Source organism: Dermochelys coriacea, chromosome 1, assembly GCF_009764565.3.
Source record: "Dermochelys coriacea isolate rDerCor1 chromosome 1, rDerCor1.pri.v4, whole genome shotgun sequence".
NCBI lineage: Eukaryota > Metazoa > Chordata > Testudines > Dermochelyidae > Dermochelys > Dermochelys coriacea.
Genome location: NC_050068.2, coordinates 291516062 through 291533829, shown reverse-complemented (window position 1 = coordinate 291533829; position 17768 = coordinate 291516062). Strand labels below are relative to the sequence as shown.

General features: G+C 40.7%; 1 protein-coding gene across 6 annotated transcripts in view; it reads left to right on the top strand.

Annotated features, from left to right (window-relative positions):
- Positions 1-17768, top strand: part of SRGAP1 (SLIT-ROBO Rho GTPase activating protein 1) — a 240664-nt gene that overhangs the window by 139425 nt on the left and 83471 nt on the right. For all 6 annotated transcript variants that reach the window (XR_006274821.1, XM_038404044.2, XM_038404033.2 and 3 more), the window contains one exon: positions 6724-6786. Coding sequence is in view for 5 of the 6 variants with exons in the window: in XM_038404044.2 (XP_038259972.1) it covers positions 6724-6786 (63 nt within the window). In the remaining variant the exon portion in view is untranslated. The remainder of the gene's footprint in view (positions 1-6723; positions 6787-17768) is intronic.

The following is a 17768-nucleotide window of genomic DNA, read 5'->3' as shown; positions in this document are numbered from 1 at the left end:
GAGGGATCATACCTAAAACAAGTCCTAATAGAATCTGCCCAGAAACTAGCACCAGGTGGGCAGAGGGTTCCACTGGGTATTGTGACCAAGTATGGGAGGGGAGGCAGGTGAGAGAACACACAAAAACTGGGAACAGACAGCTCAGATAGAGGGGCAGGGCAAGAGTGAATAACAAAAAAAAAAAAAAAGCCAAGCACAGCTTGAGTACAGTGTGACCAGGAAAAAGAGAGAGAACTTTTGAGTTTGTTGGCTGAACAGGCCTGGGGCTCTAAGCTAACATTTTTCCTTTTGTTCTTGGTTTCTCCTGCATTTGGAGAAGCACGACTTTGTACATTCTTGTAAATAAACAAGATTACATAAGAGAGAATACCAGACTCCATCCATTTCTACTCCCAACTGGCACGTTCCCAGGGCCCCAGAATTTGACTAGCCACTTGGGTTGAAAAGGGAAGCAGGTCTAAAGTCAGCAAGATGGCTGCCATTTCCCTACAGTCTGTCTGCATATGAAAGTCAGGGTGCCCTTTATAAAGTTGGCTGCCACTAATTCATAATTGATGTTCTGTGTGCTGGATGAACCCTGAATTAATTGTATCACCATTTTGTAAAATAGGAAAAACGCTGGTATTGGGTGTAGAGCTGGCTGAAACTTGGGTTTTCTGGTTCATGGGAAATTTCAATGTGGTAAAATTTGCATTCTGATTTGGAACAAAACCAACCAATTTTACAAAAATTTCCCATGAACTAGAAATTTTAAAAAAATGTTTGGGAAACGTCGTCACATGGTTCCAGAGTAGCAGCCGTGTTAGTCTGTATTCGCAAAAAGAAAAGGAATACTTGTGGCACCTTAGAGACTAACAAATTTATTAGAGCATAAGCTTTCGTGAGCTATAGCTCACTTGCTGTAGCTCACGAAAGCTTATGCTCTAATAAATTTGTTAGTCTCTAAGGTGCCACAAGTACTCCTTTTCTTGTTGTCACATGGTGTTTCCGAAAGGAAGTATGCTCCCTTGAACCCGACAGCTGCTGGCTGAGACTGGTAAGAATCAACTTCAGTCAGCAGCTGCCAGGGCTCTTGGGGTCTGCAGCTCCAGGGCAGCCCTGCTATGTGGACTATCCTGAAGCCAGAGACCCCCAGCCTCCTGGACCAGCTGGCTCACCAAGCTACAGGATTCTGACAGCACAGGAAGACAGCTAGCCTAGAATTCTGGAAGCTCTGGGGTCCCTAGTCCCAGGACAGTCCACATGGTAGGGCTGCCCCAGAGTTCCCTGCCCTAGCTCAGTCTGCATGATCTGTATGCTTCCAATTTAGCGCTCAAGCTTTTCTGCCTTTTAGTTGGCAGCATATAAAAGCAATACAGATTGCAATTTTATGTGGAAAATGAACACCACCATTACACAGAGCCTCAAACAGCAGAGTTCAAACCTATTAAAATGATGTGTTCTTGCAGATCTTGTCAGGCAGATGGGGTAGATGTGCTTCAATTGAACAATAAAGGAATAACAAAAACCAACAAATGTGAAGAGTATCTCACAGAACATTTATACAATGATACTGGCTGCTGCTGTGTTAATAAACAACTGTATTAATACATATACACAAAATCCTTAACTAGATTTGTGTATTTATAGTTTATAAAAACTTTATTTCTTTGGACCGAAACCATAATGAGCTCAGATGAACATATCTCCAATGTTTACAGTAAAAGAGATTGGGGAAGCCAAGCACAATAAATATTTAAGTTCTGTAATCTTGTAATTAACTGGAAATATGACTACCTACCAGCTCTAGTTGAAAATTATAAAAACACATGATATATAGAGAATCTCTGCATCACTTTCTTCTCATTAAGATTTAAAGGAATTACATTTAACAATTAAAAGCTAGATAAACAATTCATCACTGCAAACTGATCTGGGCCAATTTTACTTTGGTTTAACTATCTGTCTATAGAGAGTCACTACAGCTGGTAAAAGCTGTATTTTTTAAAACGGCTTATTATGACCTTTTCTGAGCATAACAAGCTGACTCATTTAAGAGATATATTCCATGAATAGTGTCACTGAATGCTGTAACTAATGGTAAAATAACATGTCCCAAACATAGGTGTTACAGCATTGCAGGAAAAATTCAGCATAATTAACTATAAAATTAAAATGAAAACCAGTCAAATAATAATTTTGGGCTCAGTGCTGGTCCAGTTGAAACTGATGGGAATACTTGTGCTGAGTCAGTGAGAGCAGGCCATTAGTGTGTAGTAAAATGTTAGGTAATGAAAAGTAAACAATAAATCTAATGAAATCTTGATATGCTACCATTATGCATATATGCCGGTGCTGGTTAGTGTTTAAAGTGTCATTAGAGAGAGCAAAGCATGTATTGTTTGGATTTTATAATTTGTTGACAATCCTTTTTTTTCTCTCTTGCAGTTTTAAACATTAAGTGTTAGACTTTCTGTTTCCCCAAAAACAATTCCCACCTCCCTAATGTCAAGTAGTACAAAATAGGTTTTATATTTGGCCCCATTCTTGCATATGTTTATACCTGTGTTTAACTATAAGCATGAGAGTCGTCCCATTGACTTGCAGGTGCAGGTCACTAATTTGTACAGTTTCTGGATACACTGATATTTACTGTACCAATAAAATTAGGAACAATAAATATGTAAGGGTTTTTTTTTACATTTATTGTGATATAGATTAACACCATTTGAAGACAATCGATATACTTTGAAACTGGATTAGGAATTACTATAATTGGTTTAGTAGAAATTGTGTTTATAGTTTAACACAAGAAGATCACTATTTAATCCATTCTTATGAGGTTGTATTAAGGCCTGTGGTCTTTGCTTTTCTCTACAGTTGTTGGATCCGTTATATCTTAAAAATTTTAAGCAGAATGTGGGTTACACCTCAGTAAATTTCTTGAAGTTAGAGTGAAGACCAAAGCTTCTCAAAGCTTATTTTTAAGATCTTAAGAGACTGGTAAGAGAATACTGACTTAGCTCCAGGAAAAGGTGTGCTATATCTTGCATGCTATAATTTGGCTTTGCTGAGGATAAACTCCCAGAGGAAGGTAACAATCAAGCATGCTAAAGTACTGCAGGAGAGGAGAATAAGTAGCATGACTGAAAATGAGGAGGGAGCTGTTAATAACTGAAAGGAAAAGCACTGCACATCTGAGGCACACACAATATATATTACACATTAAAAGCCTTGTTACTAGCCCCTTGAGCCATTTTTTCCTGATGTTAAATACTAATTCAAAATGCATTAGTTCTTGAGAGTTAGTCCATTGGACTGCTAGGAACTGGGGGTTAAGAAAATCCCCTGTGCTCAAATAAATTTGTTAGTCTCTAAAGTGCCACAAGTACTCTTTTTCTTTTTGCAAATACAGACTAACACGGCTGCTACTCTAAAATCCCTTCACTTGTTTCTCCCCTCTTCCCCCCAACACACAATTACAATGGCTATGTCAGAAATAAACTGCACATGAGCTCCATTACAAGGTTCGCTCTGTTTTGAGCAGTTCCCAACGTCTGTCTGCTGGGGTCTCTCTCGTGATGATCTGGTGGAATGGGTGCCATATTCTGTATCCCCCTCTATCCATGACCCTGCACAATTGCTACTCTGTCCTTTTTTCTGGCCATCTCTGTCTCTGCTGTCCTCAGTCTGTTCTTTTCCTGCTCATTTTGGTGTTTTCTGTTTCGTTTTTCTTTTTTACTTTCTATTTTATAATTTTAGCTTTCTACTTTTAAAGCTCCTTCTCTCCAGTGGACTTCCCTCTATTTACCCCTGAGCCCCATTCATCCAAAATCTTTGTGCTGCTTGGGAGAGAAGAGGGGGGCATTCCGGGGGTGATCATTGGTGGTTCTATAAAGCTGAGCTACATGTGAATTTGTGACTGTGCTGAGAACTGCAGAAGCAGAGGAGAAGTTTGAGCCAGGGAGCTACTTCCTGATATAGGAGCATATCCCATGGCTAGTTGATTTAAGGCCCAACAGGGGAGCAGTAGGAAAGGCACATGGTTTTCAAAGAGCTACCAGATATTTCAACTGCAACAGTATTTGCAGTGGGCACATCGTATTGGGTTGCTTTCCCTTTGCCCCTTCCCCCCTTCAACACACACCTGAAACTAGTCTGGGCACTTGCCTGCCAGATTAGGAAACACTGCTTTAGAATCAACATTACTCTCTTTAGGTTTTGATTTGTCAAGTTCGGTATTCAGGCAGTAAAATGTAGATGTGGAAAAAAAAATTGGAAAGCGTCCAGCGGTGGGCAACAAAAATGATTAGGGGACTGGAACACATGACTTATGAGGAGAGGCTGAGGGAACTGGGATTGTTTAGTCTGCGGAAGAGAAGAATGAGGGGGGGATTTGATAGCTGCTTTCAACTACCTGAAAGGGGGTTCCAAAGAGGATGGATCTAGACTGTTCTCAGTGGTAGCAGATGACAGAACGAGGAGTAATGGTCTCAAGTTGCAGTGGGGGAGGTTTAGGTTGGATATTAGGAAAAACTTTTTCACTGGGAGGATGGTGAAGCACTGGAATGCATTACCTAGGGAGGTGGTGGAATCTCCTTCCCTTGAGGTTTTTAAGAACAAGCTTGACAAAGCCCTGGCTGGGATGATTTAGTTGGGGATTGTTCCTGCTTTGAGCAGGGGGTTGGACTAGATGACCTCCTGAGGTCCCTTCCAACCCTGATATTCCATGATTCTATGATAATTGTGGCTGAAAAATATGGATGTATTGAGTTGGGGTTGGGGACTGATCTCGTCTCAGGATTTCTCCATGGATTTGTTTTCAACCTGGTGTATAATCTGGTTACTACCATGTTGTTTATATATCTTGGTCTGCAAAAATATTTTTAACACAGGCTGATCATATTTAGTTCCATAAAAAAGATTACCTGAAGGAAAACAGGTCTGAGTTCTGTAAAGTGATGGGCAAGCTGCATCAGAATCATTCTGGGCTATCATAAAGCAGGAGAGTTAACTTTTAGAGGTAATATGCCAAATAAAGCAATGAAAGTAGTTTAGAATTTTTTAGGATGCTTTTACTGTGTTTCAGACCAATGATTTGCAATATGTTGCAATACATCACGTATCTTTACATGGTGTACTATAAACTATGTAGCTTGCAGTACTTGCTCTTTAGTTATCATAACATAAAATGCATTAGTCTGGATTTTGCAAAGACATTGAAGTAGTAAACCTTGTTTGCTAGACTTTCAAATGGCAGAACCCACTTGAAGGAGAGATTCGGCATTAAAAATATGCCAAACTTTCAAAAGCATGAAGAATGGGAAAGATTTTGTGGGGTATCTGTATAACAAAGCTTCAAAACTGCTGTCTAGATGTGGAACTGGATTTTGTTACACCTTAGTTACCAAAGCTGATTGTCTGTTACACAATATGAATCTTGCTAACCCTTTTCCGTCTTTCAGGCTCTCAGAAAATGATCAAAAATCATCTTGCCTTTAAGGCTTCTAATAAAAATTGAAAAATGATGGTATAGGTGTGACATAGCTTTAAAACATGGGGACAGCGGGGGGGAGAGGAAGCAAATGAAAAATGTCTGTTCCAGAAATTTTGTTTCATTTTCTTGGAAAGTGTACTTGATGGCATGTATCCTCTGGCTCTTTGGGGAATTAGGGTGTAGTATAAAATGTGTGTTCAAGTAGTTATTCCTACAGGTGTTTCACTGATGTTTAAGTATGTAAATTGCTAAGATGCGAGTTGCTATGCCACAGATGATTTTCCTTCATCTAATATATAAGCATATAGTGCTTTCCACAGCTAAAAATCTCAATTATATCATGAGATTGGTTTTCATTTGATTTTTAGGCTAAGTGGTGGTTATCAGTTTACTCACAAAAAGCAAAAATGTGTTGAGATCCCACACCGTAGTTTAGCTAGAAGCTATGATGATAGACACTAAAGGAAAAATATTAAATAGGCAGTTTGCCAGAATCTATGAATCTTTTACATAATTGCTTTCCAAAGACTGCTGTACAATTGCCTGCAACTCTTGCACAGTTCCCACAATTTTCATCTGACTGAACTGTTACATGGACAAAAAACAAAGGGATCTATTTGAATGAGGCTCCAATTAAACTCTCCTGTTTTGACATATTTGCTTTCTTCACTAACTAGTGCCAAGTATTTCTTCTTTATGGGTCATAATGAAAGCAAAGACTCAGTGCAGAAAAGTTAAACAAAGCTGTTTCAGCTCTCTGTTCTGTGGAAAATTATGCAGTTGGTTATCTGTTTCAAAGAGGAACTACAATTACTGCTTGCATAAATATTTAGATAAAAGCATAGTTGTATGTACTGAGAAACAAAGGCTACACTCATGATAGAAATTGATAGGATATCCTAGAACGTTGCAAGTGGTTTATTATGTATGTGTAAAATGGTATACAGTTTTTAAAAAGCCTTATAACATTAATCCTAAACTTTAGCCTTTGTGTTGGCACCTAATTTCCTGATACTTCATGGGAATCGCACTCTTAAATCGCTTCTGGATCTCCTATTAGAAAATTTCTCTCCAGCTGTTGTCTGTCTCTATATCATTGAATCATTAATTTTTAGTGTACTGGAATTCTGTCAAAATGCCATCTTCACAATCTTTATTGTGCTAGCTTTCAAATATGAATGAATGATGAATGCAAATTTCTGTGGAGATTTAAGTGCCTCTTCACAATAATTTCTTTTTAATTACAGAGCAAAGAGATTGCATTCCAGCTTCATGAAGATTTAATGAAAGTTCTAAATGAGCTTTATACGGTAAGCACATTTAGTTAGCTTCTGTTGCAAGAATTGTTTGTACAAATTGATTTCTGCATGCTGTAAGTATCCCTTTAGATATCAACCATTGGTGCTGAAATTAGGGGTGGTGCTGCATCCCTTGGCTTGAAGTAGTAATAACAGACACTAAATACGTGGTTTCCATCAGCAGCACCCCCACTATAAAAATTGTTCCAGCACCCCATATGGCAACTTGCACCAATAGAAATACCACAGTATTTTTGTCTAGGCAAAGTACAACCGGTTGTTTTTCCTCTCAATATGTTTAGCTGAGCTTTATACATTTCCTGAAGTCGGTAAATGTGCTTAGTGCAGTGCACACCTTATTTATCAGCTGAAATGTTCTGTCTTACATGCTCATTATAACATTGCCCAATCATTCATAATTTTTGTAAGAATTGATCCTGGAAACACTTACATTGTAAGCATCAAGTAGTCCCATTGAAGTCATACCACTATGCCATGGCTTCTAATGAATATTGAATTCTGTCACAGTATTAATATTTAAGTGTGAGTTTTGTTTTAAGTAGGGCTGTCAAGCAATTAAAAAATTAATCATTTAAAAAAATTAATCACGATTAATCGTGCAATATTAAAAAATAATAGAATACCATTTATTTAAATATTTTGGATATTTTTACATTTTCAAATATATTGATTTCAATTATAACACAATATAAACTGTAGAGTGCTCACTTTCTTTTTGGTTACAAATATTTGCACTGTAAAAAACAAAAGAAATAGTATTTTTCAGTTCACCCAACACAAGTATTACAGTGCAATCTCTTTATCATGAAAGTTTAACTTACAAATGTAGATTTTTTTTTTTGTTACATAACTGCATTCAAAAATAAAACAATGAAAAACTTCAGAACCTACAAATCCACTCAGTCCTACTTCTTGTTCAGCCAATTACTAAGACAAACAAGTTTGTTTACATTTACAGGAGATAATGCTGCCTGCTTCTTATTTACAGTGTCAACTGAAAGTGAGAACAGGCGTTCACATGGCACTTTTGTAGCTGGCATTGCAAGGTATTTACATGCCAGATATATTAAACATTCCTTTGCCCCTTCGTTCTTCGGCCACCATTCCAGAGGACATGATTCCATGCTGATGATGCTTGTTAAAAAAATGTGTTAATTAAATTTGTGACTGAACTCCTTGGGGAGAACTGTATGTCTCCTGCTCTGTTTTACCTGTATTCTACCGTATATTTCATTTCATATAGCAGACTCGGATGATGACCCAGCACATGTTCATTTTAAGAACGCTTTCACAGCAGATTTGACAGAATGCAAAGAAGGTACCAATGTGAGATTTATAAAAATAGCTATAGCACTCGACTCAAGGTTTAAGAATCTGAAGTGCCGCCCAAAATCTAAGAGGGATGAGATGTGGAACATACTTTCAGAAGTCTTAAAAGAGCAACACTCCGATGCAGAAACTACAGAACCCGAACCACCAAACAAGAAAATCAGCCGTCTGCTGGTAACATCTGACTCAGACAATGAAAATGAATATGCATCATTCCACTCTGCTTTGGAGCATTATTGAGCAGAACCCGTCGTCAGCGTGGACGCATGTCCTCTGGAATGGAGGTTGAAGCATGAAGGGACATGTGAATCATTATGGTATCTGGCGCGTAAATATCTTGTGATGCTGGCTACAACAGTGCCATGTGAATGCCTGTTCTCGCTTTCAGATGACACTGTAAATAAGAAGCATTATCTCCTGCAAATCGTAACCAAATTTGTTTGTCTGAGTGATTAGCTGAAATAGGACTGAGTGGACTTAAATGCAGGTTTTTTTATACATTCAGCAGGAGTTAAATGTGGGAGGAGGCAGGGGGTTGGGGCCCAGGATGGGGTGAGGCGGACTCTGGGCGGCTCTTACCTTGGGGGGGGCTCCCCGGAAGTGACAACATCACTCCGCCCCCAGAGCTCCCATTGGCTGTGGAGCTGGCGCTTGGGGCAAAGGCTGGGTGCAGAGCTGCCTGCCATGCCTCCACCTAGGAGCTGAGCTCAGGGGATGTCGCCACTTCCAGGCAGGCGCAGAGCCAGGTAGGGAGCCTGCCAGCCCTTCCAACCACCCCATCCCACCCCAGGAACCCCCCTGAGCACCCAGGCTGCCCCCACCCCAAGATTTAGTCAGAGATATATAGTTGAAGTCATAGACAGATCACGAACCATGAATTTTTGTTTGCCTGTGACCTGTCCATGACTCTTACTAAAAATACACATGACTAAAATTTGGCTCTAGTCATGAGCAATAAAGAGCAATAAACAAAAACCATAAAATTATTGTAACCTTTTCAGTGTGAAAAAAGTGAAGGGAAGCAGTTGAATTTGGTTCAGTTAGGTGAAAGGTAGACTGGTATTGATCTCTCTCTCCTTTGGTTTGTTCTCTTCCTTGCATTTTTTTTTTAATGGAATGATCAGTTTCCACTCATGCAGTTGTTAAAATTAAAATCTTTGAATGCTGACTGGCATTCAGGTACCCCCATGCATCTCTGAATTCCCTGAGTAAAAAGAAGGATTCAAGTTTTTAATCCACTGAAAATGGTGTATAAGGAAGGATTTATAACCTGTAGTATAATTTATTATTTTATAAGAAAGGGTCATTACATGACTTTCCAGGTTTAAAAAGCTGCTGTGCTCAAAGATGGATTAAAGACCATCAGAGAGAAAAAAGTGAGCTAGTTATTAGCTGAAATATCAAGTAACTGCCTCCTTGAGGAGCAGGCGTGGTCATTGTAAATAAGTTATGTTTTAGGATTTCTACTGGTTGAGTTTCTCAGTAAGGACCATATCCTGTAAATAGATATTTTTGGGCACATCCCTGTACCTGTGCAGAGCCCCACTGATTTCAGTCGGGTTCCAAGTGTCCTCAGGTATCTGCCTAGGTGTGTCCATTTGAAGGACCTAACCTTTAACAGAGACTCGAGCTTGTAGGACCAGATGGATCCAAAGCAGGAACTTTTCATCCTTTAGACATTCCAGGCAAACCTTCTCTGTCCCACAGTGATTGGTTGTTTACTCCAACCCTTCCCCTCGCTCCTCAGTCTCCTCACATCAGCTTCACTCCACTCCTGCCCCACTTCCCCTGTCACCTGCATCCCCCGCCTTTCCTTTTCTGCCTGACCCCTTCTAAGTAAAGCCACCCAAAACAAAACTAATCGAAATCTTGGCACTAACATGTTTGCTGCTATCACGCTGTTCACTCTGCTTGTGTGTTCTAACCCTTTCCTCGCTCTACGTCTGTCTTGTCTATTTAGACAATAATGTCTTATTGTTTCCTTGCATTCCCCCATCTGTTTGTTTCCATCTGTTGTCTCTTATTTTATACTTGGATTGTAAGATCTCTGATGCAACAACTGTCTTTTTGTTCTGTGTTTGTACAGCGTCTAGCACAATGGGGTCCTGGCCCATGACGGGTTCCCTGGTGCTATGATAATGCAAATAATAATCATTAATATAATCATTCTAGCAAGCCTTAAAGAACTTTTTTAACGGCAAGTTACGTGTTGGAGAACTTTAATACTCTACCTGGTTACTTTAAGATCATTGGCTGGAAGCAAAATATTATTCCACATTCAAAGGAGTTATCTTTTGAATGACATGAAACAGTACCATCCACTCCAAACGTTTTAGCAGTTCAGGCAAGCTTAGCCACTCATACTTTCAGAATGCCCGAACTCTTTATACAGTACAACCTCATTTATCTCAAGGTTCTGTGGGACATTCAGAACTTTTAGATAAATGGGTTGTGTTGACTGGGGCTTCTCTATGGGCATCCCTGCTGATTTTTGTTCAAAAATTTATAAATGAAACCTTTTAAAACTTAGGCTTGATCTCATGTGCGGATTGCTAAGTAAGTGGTGCAGGAGTAGTTTTGGAAATAGTGCTATATCAGATGTTCTAATCTTTTTGTATTAGTGAGGGAGCTAGAAACAAAAAACAATTTCAAAACCCTTCATTGGAAATCCAATCTTGCACATCTACCCGGGAAAGTCATTTTTAGCCTGTTCAAGGACGGCTCTCAGAGGACCTAATCTAAAGCCTGCTGTAGTCAATGGGAATATTTCAGTGGTTTTTGTATTCGCTCCTTAAAGTCAATAGACAATGTTTTAGATTGAGAGAGAAGAAACTAGCCCAAGAGGAAAAATGGAAGAGAGGTCACAAAAGAATTCAAGCTATTTGTCACCTCCTGTCGAGTATAGAAAAGGCTTATAATTTTGAAAAATAGCTCTTTTTTGCTCCAGGGCATTTTAAGAATTTGGAAGTATAAGTCTATAATGAAACCCCAAACTCTGACCTTTGAGAGAGGCTACAAAGTGATGTTGCTTCATGTTCAATATGACAAAGCTTAGAACTGAAAAACATGTAAATGAGATGAAATATCTCCAAAATTCAGGCACACTCTGGAATACTAAAAACCTACTGACACTTTAAGAAAAACGATCTTTTAGAGACCATTATGCTGATTTATACTTTTTCTATTTCTCTTTCCCTGTTTTCATTACTATGGACTTCTCTATGAAAACAGAATTCTTGTTGCTTAGGATTTAATCTGTTCCTGCTGTTTTCATAGTCACTCTCTATTTGTAACGTAATTAGTGTTATGATGTCATAAACAGGATTGAGGTAATAAGTAGCAGGAACAGATGGTTCTTTGGCTATCCACTGGAAGCTAGGATCATGTTGATTTTGGGGAAGCATAGATTCTGAGTGCTGAGCCCCCTTTTTTCCCCCAGTGGACAAGAAGGGCTTCCCCGGAGGAATGATCTGTTGAAAATCCCACAAGGGAAACATCAGTTTTCCTCTCCCATAAGCCCCTACCTGTGGCTTCTTCTGTGGGACGAGCCATCTGGCTCATTGTGTGAAATATTCTTGTACCTCGTACATGATATTGAAATGATTAGTGCATACATCTGTGTATTATTTCAAGACAAAGTCTAGGTATTTTAATTTATTTCAGTAAAATTCTCACTGGTTTCTGCACTTGTTCTTATATTATGATTCCAAACATTCTGCAGAAAATAATCAAATATTTAAACTTCATGGTGAAGTATTGCAAGTTCAGTACATTAAAAGTGACAACTATATTTTTAATTATGTATGTACTTTCCTTTTACTGTGCCAGTCAATCAGTGTTTTCATGTTTCCAGCACCCCACCCCAGCTACTTCACCCCTTTCTCCTGCTCCACTTTCTACTGTTCCCTCAATCAATGTAGATTAGTAATTAGCACTCTGAGTTTCTTCACAAGTGTATAAACTGTTGGAGCTAAATATCAGATCTGTCATTGCTGATGAGACTAGAAAGGGGGATATAATGTGTTCTGCAAAAGTAAATTCTGGGGTCTGAGACAGGCCTGGATGGTGTCAGTGTGTACCTCTATTGACTGTGTGTGCTGCGCTGGGACCTGAAGGATTGCCCTCATTAAGGGTGTGTGTGTGTGTTAGATGAGGACCGAATATGTTTCCAACTTTTGCTGCTGTTTGTTTGCTTGGAGAGACCAGTTTTCAAATTCCCAGGCCAGAAGGAACCACTGTGGTCATCTAATCTGGCATCAGGCCATAGGACTTCCCCAAAATAATGCCTAGAGCATAGTTTTTAGAAAAACATCAAATCTGGATTTAAAAATAGTTAGGAATGGAGAATCCATCACAACCCTTAGTGAATTGTTCCAGTGGTTAATTACCCTCACTGTAGATGTGCAGGTGAACGAGCCTCTGATATTGTGGCTGATGTGATTAGGTCTTATGGAGGTGTCCCCTGAATAGATATGTGGACAGAGTTGGCAACAGACTTTGTTGCAAGGATAGGTTCCTGGGTTAGTGTTTTTGTTATGTGGTGTGTGGTTGCTGGTGAGTATTTGCTTCAGGTTGGGGGGCTGTCTGTAAGCAAGGACTGGTCTGTCTCCCAGGATCTGTGAGAGTGAGGGATCATCCTTTAGGATAGGTTGTAGATCCTTGATGATGCGTTGGAGGGGTTTTAGTTGGGGGCTGAAGGTGATGGCTAGTGGCGTTCTGTTACTTTCTTTGTTGGGCCTGTCCTGTAGTACGTGACTTCTGGGTACTCTTCTGACTCTGTCAATCTGTTTCTTCATTCAGCAGGTGGGTATTGTAGTTGTAAGAATGCTTGACAGACAGCCCGATAGCCTGAACCTTGTTCACCTGCACATCTACCAATGTGATATATGCCATCATGTGCCAGCAATGCCCCTCTGCCATGTACATTGGCCAAACCGGACAGTCTCTACATAAAAGAATAAATGGACACAAATCAGACGTCAAGAATTATAACATTCAAAAACCAGTCGGAGAACACTTCAGTCTCCCTGGTCACTCGCTTACAGACCTAAAAGTCACAATACTACAACAAAAAGACTTCACAAACAGACTTCAACGAGAAACTGCTGAATTGGAATTAATTTGCAAACTGGACACCATTAAATTAGGCTTGAATAAAGACTGGGAGTGGATGGTCATTACACAAAGTAAAACTATTTCCACATGCTTATTTTTTCCCCCTTGCTGTTACTCACACTTTCTTGTCAACTGTTGGAAATGGGCCATCCTGATTATCACTACAAAAAGTTTTTTTCTCCTGCTGATAATAGCTCACCTTAACTGATTACTCTCGTTATAGTTGGTATGGCAACACCCATTTTTTCATGTTTTCACTGTGGGGTGTGTGCGTGTGTGTGTGTGTGTGTACACACACTACAAAGTTAGTTTGACATAAGCCACCATGCATCAACCTAGTTATTCATGTGTCAACACTTAACTTTGTCTCCTACCTATGTATGCTAACCATTATGCAAACACCATCTCCCCATCTGGCGTTGAACCATGGATGATGTACTGAGGTCGACGCAGCGCAAATGTAGACACTACATTACCTCTGTTGACACAGCATTCTGACCTCCAGGAAATCATCATGTTCCCCTTGGCTCTTTTTGCAGCTCTGCAAATACTGGAGGATTGTACATCCTATGCTTGCAATGCTCATGACAACAGTGCAGCGCTATGCAGGCTCGATGCTTCTGTCAGAGAAAGTGGACAGCGACAAGTCCCACATGGGTTTGTGAGATGTTAAAAATAGGCATGAAAATTATGGGATAGAGATGACATTATGAGATGGAGAAAGTTGCATGATGGAAACATGACTCTGCAATCCTAATCATCCCTCCATGGTTTCTGCCCCACCATGCCTTGCCAAAAACTTCTGAAAAGACAGTGGATGGTAGTGAGTTGTACTCTGGGATACCTACCTACAGTGCACCTCACTGTGCATTGAAACAAGCACTCTTGTGAGTACGCGAAGTGCCAACACAAGGTGCCAACCACGCATAGACACAAGCAGTGTACTAACTGTGGTGGTTTACAGTAGAGGACGTGGTGAGCTTCAGGTGGTGGAATCTCCATCCTTAGAGGTTTTTAAGGCCTGGATTGACAAAGCCTGGCTGAGATGATTTAGTTGGGGTTGGTCCTGCTTTGAGCAGGAGGTTGGACTAGATGATCTCCTGAGGTCTCTTCCAACCCTAATCTTCTATGATTTTTCTTCTTCATGGTCCACAGAGAAAGTGAGAAATAATTCTCTTATCTCTGACCCCACTCAACATCAACCCAGGTTTAATTTTCTGCAAAGGCAACAGAGCCTTCTGAATCAGTTTCGTACCAGACACAGAATTTGTGCTGCATTGGAATTTGTGGCATTTTAGAGACAGTCCAGTATGTCAACATGGGCAGCCACAAACCCTGACACACATTGTTGAGGACTGCAAAATGACTCCACTTTCTGGAGGTGTTTGTGCATTAAATATCGTTGATAAGAACGCTGTGGCTTGGCTTGACTGGATTGCATACACCAAATAAATAAACAAGTCAGAGTATCCGCTTTCATTTAAACACAGTAAGTCCCTCTAGACCTTATGGTAGAGGAGACAATCTTGAGAAGATCACCGGAGTGTAATTTATACAGTGATGTCTGCCTGTGTCTGCAAACTGCCTGAAACAATAGCTTTAAGAGGTGTTAACTGCTTCATGTACCTCAATGGGCATTTGCTGCTCCAACTGAGAAACTGTACCCCAGGAATCTGGCCATGAGCCTAGGGCCTTGGATTGCCTTAATCCAGCCTTGGCCATATACAGTTTTAATAGATTCAGAGGGACTGCAGTAAGTGGTAAGTAAACTGTGTTTAAATCTAGATCTAGAATGCTCCTTTTGGTGCATCTCCACTCCAATCAGACCATTTTGCAGAAGTTAAGTGATAGTAATGACGGACAATATCTGCTGTGTATATCAAAGACCAGGAATTTTTGAGGTATCCTAAAAATACATGTTGGTATCCTCTACTCAGCTGTCAAAACCTTCTGCCCTGACAATTTTCATAAGCAATACAAAAACCTGTGGCATGCTGAAGTCTGAAAATGTGGGGACAGTGCAAAATAAAATGAATTTAATATTAAAATAAATAACACGGGCTGCTGTACCAATTGTATATCTCATTGCCTTATATAATTCATTAAAAATCTCCAGTGTTTAATTTTAAAGGAAGTTGCTACAGAATTTTCATTCTGCTGCACAGGAGTGCCACCAAATAACTTCTGTGTAACATGATCGTATGTCCAACTTATTGCAGAGTACTAGACATTTGATAGATAGTGAGGTCAGTAATGCCAAGATGGCAGTAAAACATCAGTGATATTTCCAGATATTTGCATCAGAGATTGGTTTGGAAGTGAGTAGGATGATGAAAATATCTAATATCTAGTCTACCAATAGTCCTCTGAACACAAGTATGAGAGACCAAGGAAAATGGGAAATTTAGCATAAGATTTTGCTTTATTTCTCTGGGGAAGTGCCAGCTGGTCAGATTAATGAATCACACACACACTCAATTTCCAGGAAGAAATACTACTTTACTGGAGGCAGTTTTGAAATAAATCAAAGACAGTAATTTCAGCAGCGATAAGCTGGTGTTCTATTAAATGCCTGTTGATATGGACACAGCAGCAAAATGAGGACAGACACATGCATGGAATTAAGTGGCAGACCACAACTTTAACATGGGGAAGGGGCACTACCCACTCATCACCCATACTTTCCTATACCAGCCATTTAATTGATTCCAGTACTGCAGAACTTACCATAGAACCCATAAGGCGGGGTATGCTCTCTTCAGCCCTACCCCGCAGGACTCGGTTCTTTCTGAGTCCTAGCAACAGAGGGACCGAGGGTGCAGCAGGGTGAGGATCTCAGCCCACAAAGGCCAGAAGGTCTCATCATATCACATGAGCCCAAGGCCCAACACCAAAATCCCAGGTCTTTTACCTCTAGAAATCTTTTTTTTCCTCTTGGCTGCACTGGAAACCAGCCACAGGGAGTGCCAGCAACAAGCTTGGTCACTCTCCACCCAACCACGTCACCTGGTATCGCACCACTTGCTCAACCCATGCCTGCACATGCCATAGCCGTTCGTCAGCACCTCCATCTGATGGATATACGCCATCATCCCTGAAAACTTCCAGCCAATAGTAATGGATGTCCCCATGGTGTATCATAGAATCCCTTTCTCCAGGAATATCTTGGTGACCCCATTATTTACTTTTTCTAATCTTGCCCACAGGGGCTCTAGCCCTTTTTTGTCAGTGAGTGTAGAAGTGGTACAACCTGATCCCACTGCATGCCTCTTGTGGATGCTAACAGCTTCAGCACCGAAGCCCAGCTGAGATCCTTCTACTGTCCTGGCAGCGTCTTGTGGCCCCAGTGCAATATAGGGTGCCCACAAATCCAAACATTGCGTACGCTCTGGGTAGCTTCTAAAACAAACAAGCACATTGGGTTACATATGTTTCACCATTCCCTGCCATCTTTTCCTTGGTGCAGACATAAGTCCTGTAGCCCTTGATTTTTAGTGCCCTATTGCCTACACCTAACGTGGGCCAAAACCCTCTGCAGCCACTGACATTTCACTGATCCTGAAAAAATAAGGACTAAATTTACCCTGGTGAAGACCACAGTAGTGCAAGGTGTTTTTCAGTACCATGCTGAATTGATACCTTGTCAGGAAGCTGCCATCACCACATGAGAACAACTGGCCTGGTTGCAGGCCCTGGATTTTAGTGAGACTCTTATCACCTTTACGGGGAACAAGTGCTCATCTGCACATTCCTTCAACACCACACAGGTTCCTCTTTCCTTCTGGTCTGTTTTGGAATACTGTAAGCACAAGGACACCACTTCTGCACAGAGTTGCACATCTGTTGCATTTAACGCATGCTGGGACCTGTCCACAGCTCCCATAGACATCAGCTTACTCACTCTCAAAGTGCCAAATAAGGCAAAGATAAATGCCGCCTTAAATAAAATGGCCTGCCTCCTACAGCTGTGGCCTCAGGCTGAGCCTTTGGAAACTCCAACAGCATGGGTAACCTGTCGTCACTCTACGCCCCACCCCTCCAGGATCACCCTTCTAACAGTTTTCTTGCTATGAAATGCCCACATGGGTCTGGGAAACCCACCAACCTACTCCAGAAGGATATGCCCACTAGCCGGCCAGAGATAGTGAAGGGAGCACACCAGTGGTGGGTCAAAGTCACCACTTGTTGTGACCCCTGATATATGGGTATAGGCCACCCACAATGAAGCCTTTCCTGTTCCCTAAATTTCGCTAATTCTGAACAGCTGGCCTTATAGGTTCTTAGAGTCCTCAGGGCAACCAAGTTTTCAACTAGTCCTACCACTGTCATGAGCCAATATCCCCAAGTTGTTGGGGCCATGGCTGCAAGTCCCTGCTGGGTTTGTTCCTGCAATTGGTCGTCTTGAGAGCAAGAGAGCATCAGTAACACCATTATCCACTTCCAGGACATTTACTGCATGATAAAGGATGTTAAATCACCCACGGTGTAAAACAAAGGCCGTCACCAGCCTCATTTATTGTCTTATGACA